Source organism: Raphanus sativus, unplaced genomic scaffold, assembly GCF_000801105.2.
Source record: "Raphanus sativus cultivar WK10039 unplaced genomic scaffold, ASM80110v3 Scaffold4080, whole genome shotgun sequence".
In the NCBI taxonomy this organism is placed as follows: domain Eukaryota; kingdom Viridiplantae; phylum Streptophyta; class Magnoliopsida; order Brassicales; family Brassicaceae; genus Raphanus; species Raphanus sativus.
Window position 1 is genome coordinate 2,525 of NW_026619383.1, and position 6,070 is coordinate 8,594.

General features: G+C 33.4%; 1 protein-coding gene and 1 long non-coding RNA gene across 3 annotated transcripts; both read left to right on the forward strand.

The window, feature by feature from the left end:
* Positions 1-391: 391 nt before the first annotated feature.
* Positions 392-1,310, forward strand: LOC130494792 (glutathione S-transferase U5-like; the record flags this gene model as incomplete). The annotated part of the gene is given in 2 exon segments (XM_057001854.1): positions 392-721; positions 819-1,310. Coding segments are annotated over 2 exon segments (675 nt in total). The 3' UTR covers positions 1,176-1,310.
* A 2,819-nt stretch (positions 1,311-4,129) lies between these two features.
* Positions 4,130-5,806, forward strand: LOC130507142 (uncharacterized). 2 transcript variants are annotated; one of them, XR_008942218.1, is made up of 4 exons: positions 4,130-5,012; positions 5,084-5,141; positions 5,216-5,252; positions 5,340-5,806. It is a non-coding gene; the product is annotated as an uncharacterized LOC130507142 (long non-coding RNA). The 2 variants fall into 2 exon arrangements; XR_008942217.1 differs by having other exon boundaries at positions 4,130-4,968.
* The last annotated feature ends 264 nt before the right edge of the window (positions 5,807-6,070 follow it).

The window sequence follows — 6,070 nt, forward strand, 5'->3', positions numbered from 1 at the left end:
TTTAAAAACATAATTACAATATATATATTTTTTTTAAAAGATATCAATTGTGAAATGAGTAATTCCTATTGGTTGGATGAACCTCTAAATTCGCTCTAGGAGTTAACCCAAAAATAACTCATCAAAATATCCAAAATACCGATCTAAACCTAAACGTGTATCGAAGGTCCACACCTAGCTTCTTGAAACAATGACGGAGAAATCGATGGGGTACCCTTCTAGATCTTTCTTTGCATTTACATTTTGCCTTTCATACCATATGCATAGTAATCATACTGCAACGTGGATCGTCGTTTTGGCCTCGAGACAAACACAAATTCACAACCCTAAGGCTATATAAATCAAAACTTGAAGTCACTCACAACAACACATTTCTAGGAGACAGATAGAAATAAAACAAGTAATGGCGGAGAAAGAAGAAGTGAAGCTTTTGGGAATATGGGCGAGCCCTTTCAGCCGTCGGATCGAGATGGCTCTCAAACTCAAAGGCATACCGTACGATTACGTTGAAGAAATACTAGAGCACAAAAGCCCTTTGCTTCTTGCACTCAACCCTATCCACAAGAAGGTCCCTGTTCTTGTCCACAATGGCAAAACCATTCTCGAGTCTCAAGTGATTCTTCAATACATCGATGAGACTTGGAAACAGAATCCAATTCTCCCTGAAGATCCTTACGAGAGATCCAAGGCTCGATTCTTAGCTAAACTCGTCGATGAACAGGTATATAATATTCTTATTAATTGTTTTTATTCTTTTACTTATTAATTGTTTTTATTCTTTTACTTATTAATTGATTTAATCTTTATCTGTAATGTAGATTATCACTGCGGGTTTTGTATCAATGGCAAGAGCAGACGAGAAAGGAAGAGAGGCTTTGGCGGAGCAGACAAGAGAACTGATTGTGAATCTGGAGAAGGAACTTGTCGGAAAAGATTTCTTCGGCGGTAAGAGTGTCGGGTTCTTGGATTTAGTTGCCGGAAGTATGATTCCGTTTTGTTTGGAGAGAGGTTGGGAAGGAATGGGATTGAAAGTGATTACGGAGGAGAAGTTTCCAGAATACAGCAGATGGGTGAAGAACTTGGAGAAGGTTGAGGCTGTGAAAGATTGTATTCCTCCAAGAGAGAAACATGTTGAACACATGAATTATATGGGGGAAAGAATCAGATCCGCTTAGTCGGAAGTCATATTTGGTTCTGTGTTTCAATGTTTTTAAGTTACTGTCATGTTTGAACTTTGAACCTTGTTATCTGTTATTGTTTCTCAAAAGGCTTATCTTTTTTCTTCTAATAAACAAATTCATCTTATAAAAGTATGAGTGATTTAAGTTATATATAGCTAACAACGTTTGGTATTTAGCTGCTCTGTCGGGACTAAAATTGCTTTGGCTCTCTGACATTAATTAAGAAACGAGCTGTAGGTCTGGGCTGTTATGCGTAAGGTGTGGACAAGATGAATACTTGATGGAGCGTTATAGATTACTTATGACTTTAAGAAACGCGCTGTAAGTCTGTTATGTCCATGCGTTAGGTGTAGACTGCGTAGACAAGAGATTTAGTAGAGCCGCAAAGATTTTATGGCTAACATTAGATAAGAGATTTTCTGCTGATTCTCTGTATCAATATGTAATCAATGTGTGTACTCACCCGACGAATGGCCTACTTTTACTACCTTCAAAGTTCAGCATATGCCAAGATTAATCAATTCAATGGCGGACAAATTTGTACAAGATGCATACTAAGAATTCCCTTTCAACTGTGTTTTATGTGGACTTTAAGCTTTCTATCTGGTTTTCCCAACCAGTAGAACTCATTTCATATTTTAGTTATTGTTGTAAAAAAAAAAGAACTCTAGAAGAAAAGATACAATTTATAATGTTCTCTTTTGAATAAATCACTAGATTTTGACCCGTCATTTCACATATCTTTCTTTTTTATTGCTTTTAACATATCTTTCTTTTTTATTGTTTTTAAAACCAACAATTTTCTTCTCTATTTATTGTACCTTTTACAATCAAAACCATATCATCATCAATATCTTATCTATCTCTAAAATATCAATTCTCTTTGTCAGTCAGAGTTTTTAATGGCGGATTCAAAGTTACTTTCTCTACCAGATGAACTGCAAGATAAGGTGCTCCAACACGTAGAAGATCAATCACAGATCTTGCCAATGTCAAATTGACATGCAAGCAACTGAAGGAGGTTTCAGAACGACCTTCGGTCTATAGAGCATTTGACCTGATCAACGTGCATTTAAACTTGTTGGATCGGATGCCTAGAGCTTTTTTATAGTGTTATCGTCACGAAAATAAGGATGCAACTATATAAAGTTTATGTTTCTTGCAAATCAAATTATGTAATCCGACTTCTTTTTAATAATATAAGCATCTTTTCAAATTATTCCTCTGTTATTCAAGGAATTATTTTTATTATTTATTTTCGTTTTATGTTAATTTCTAAATCTTTTACATGTTTTTGCAGTGACAAGAAATAATATTATTGGAAAGATGTTGATACGTCATTCTTAAAACAAATTCTAACAATATTTTCATTTTTTTTATAGTGTTAATCTAAATGTAATATTCTTTAATAATGTTCAAATTAAACTATGTTAGAGTAATTATTGACTGGTGGAAGCCCAATTGGTCCAGTGGTTTGACTAAAGATTCATTAATTCTTTTACATCAGGAGGTCTAGGTTTCGATTTCCAATAAAGACGGAATTATGCGAATTAAGGAGAGAAGGTTTACAAGAGATTATGCAGTATGGCGCAAGGAGTACCGTCAGGCATAGATACGATAGGGTGGTTCAGGTGAGGTGATGCAATCAATGACGGTTAAAATTGTCAGATGTAAAATCGTCTATAATATTCTTATAGTTTGTAATAGTATAATTATCCAGAGTTAAAAAAGAGAGTAATTAGTGACTTATATTTCTTGATATATAATTAGATCTCTTAAGTTTAGTTTGATGGTAATTAGGACAACTTTATGAAACCTCAAAAATAAGTTTTTAATAATAAAATTATAATATAAGGTTTTCCCAATGTTTTGAAAATCGGACCGGACACCGACTCGGTGAAACTACTGGTTGACTGGCTAGACCGGTTCAACCGGTCGGATCGGGTTTTTTATTTATATAAAAATATATATAATTATATATTTGTACTTTATAAATTTTACTTAATACTTTCTCTATTCTTTTTTTATTAACTCAAAATAAACAACAAACATAAATCTGATCACTATGTAAACTAAAAATTAAAAAAAAAACAAATGATTTACAGCTAAAACAATCATATTTATTTATTTTTACAACTAACATTTCAAATTTTAAGAATATGGTAAAATAAAAATAGTATATGAGAGTCAAAAATATATTTTTCACATTTTTTTTAGAAAAATAAAAAATCAATTAAATAGTGATAGTTGAACAATAATTATAAAATATTAAAATTTAGCTAGTAATAATTAAAAATACTTAATTATATGTTAATTTTTAAGAATCGGGTTTTAAAATTGAACCGGGTCACCGGTTTTACCGGGTTTCAGCCGGTTTTACTGATTTTTATCAAATCCGGGTTTTAAACCGAACCGGACTCGGTTTCTTCAGCGAGTCACGGTCGGACCGGTTCGACCGCCCGGTCCGATCCGGTTTTCAAAACACTTCCACAGGGCATCCCTAGATTTACTAAAACCCTAAATAGAAAAAGAAAGTTGGAGGCTTATTTAATCGTAAATCCATTATATCTTTAGTGTTTTTTTATTGTTTTGTGTTTGTTTTTTCATTGACATCATACAATACTAAAAGACAAATATAAGCCATGAGGAAAGTGTCCACATCATCAAATTAAATCAGCCAATCCAAGATAACCTTTCTGCCATGTCATTATTTTAGTTGTTAATAAACATTATTTTAGTTTAACTAAAAATATATGGCCGTTGCAATCACTCTGCGCCTCCTCCGCTTCATCTTCAGACGGGAAACTCAGTCGTTGTTGCCGTTCTGTGTAATTAAGCACTCACTCTTATTCACTGAATTATTTCCTTTGTTTCTCATCTTATATAAACCCATTCCCCTATTCTTTTCTCCCCTAATCTTACCTTTGTCTCCGGAAGTCCGTATCATCCCTGGAGCCTTCTTCGGCAAACTGGTAAGACATAAACCTTCTTTTCACATATCAAGGTTTATATCTCTAGATTTGTTTTGTGATTCAAACAGAATTATTCTCTATTGTAATTTACAATAGAGAGCTCGAGATAAGAATTGATTATTTTAGGGTTTAGGAGTCTCCACTTCACTTCTATGAATCACTAAAGACCGGGCTGATAGATAAACTAAACAGAGGATTCCTCACGCTTTTTTATTATTTTTCAGAGTAAATTCTCAGAATTGTCAAATACATAGCGGGAGGTCCTATCAGCCAAATTCAAACATAGACCTTCTACTTATTCATGCTTCTCATTGTTCTAGAGTTATTCGTGTTGCAAAACTGTGAATATCTCCTTTCCATATCTGTAGTGAGCTACATCAATATCATGAGACATATTCTGGAAAGGTCTCTTATTTCATGTAATTTCAAATTTGTTTTCATATAATCATCCTCGATTTAGCTACTTCTGTCTCATCATCATTGTATTCTTTCATAACTCGGACTCATATACGCTTTTCAATTTTTTGAAATTCTCATTGATTCAAGCAGTCTCAACGTACAGTCAATGACAGAGACGAAGAAAAAGTGTTACTTTCAAATGCAATATAGGAAGCCGAGCATAGGAAGTTGTTGAAGTTGGACATGAAGCAAAATGAACAAAAGAGGAGCAGAAGTGGGTCACAAATAAGTATAAGCAGAAGGATGAGAAATTAAAGGCAGCAAGGATGGGGAGGGATCACAATCAAAGAACCATCAAAAAAATAAGAAGATAAGAAGGGCAAAAAGAAACTGGCCACTATGATTGAGAAACACGTGTAAGAGAATGTTAGGCTAGAAGAGTTTCAATCTGATAAATAAAGTTAAGTCTGCAGTTAAAATATTGTATTGGAAATATGCTCCAACTATATTATAGATTTGTGTGTTTTCCAGTGACGCAAAGGATGTTACTAGAAATGATATGGGAGTATTCATGATCACAATACAGAAGGTAAGTTCTTTGTTACTTTGGAAGCTGTGAGTTATCACAATAATTTACTGCAATCTGCTACCTGGCCACTGCAGGATTGCCCTGATTCTCCAAATATTTTCCATATCAGTTGTATGTCTTCAATCCTGTTAAATTATTGTTTATATTCAATCGTGATTCAAATCATGGACTGTAAGAAGTTAATTTTAAACTATGTAGCCTGCGTTGGAGACTGTCTTTGAAAACCTTCCGCTTCAGATACTGTTATCGAAGAAGATACCATCTATTCGGAAATCTTCAGCGTGTGTGAATGATTACCAAAATAAGCTTCCCCTGAACTTATCTCTTAAATATAAAGAGCCATTATGTAGTGTAGATGAACATTTAGATGATGATTACATTTGTTGAATTAAGCTTGCAGAGGAATTGAATGTTGATGGAGTATTGGAGAACTGGGGAAGGATTAAGCAGGTATCATGGAAGCTTGGGATGGGGAAGTTAGAGAAGATTTGATTAAAAAGTACTTGACAATTCGGTTTGGTGTCAGTAGGATGTATGATTGTTTAGGTAAAAATAATTTGTTTGTTGTTTTGGTGTCTAGGTATATAATAACTTTTTGTTGATCTGTGACAGTATAGTATCAATTCTTCAATATTTAGATTAACCGAATTCAATTATTGATGGATGTGGTTTACAGCTTTTTAAAACTATGCGTTTTTACTGATCTTTTTATAACTTAAAACAAGACAAAAGAGTGATAAAATTTGCATAGTTGATTAGGACCAAATTCCTCAATAATTGAATTCGGTTAATCTAAATTATATATAATCTAGAATAATATGAGATTTATTCAACTTCCTGTTGATTCTACCATGATAAAAGGTTCCAAATCAAGCTTCTTACATCTTGGTTCCTTCTAGTTTGATAAGAATCATGAAGATATTGTCATA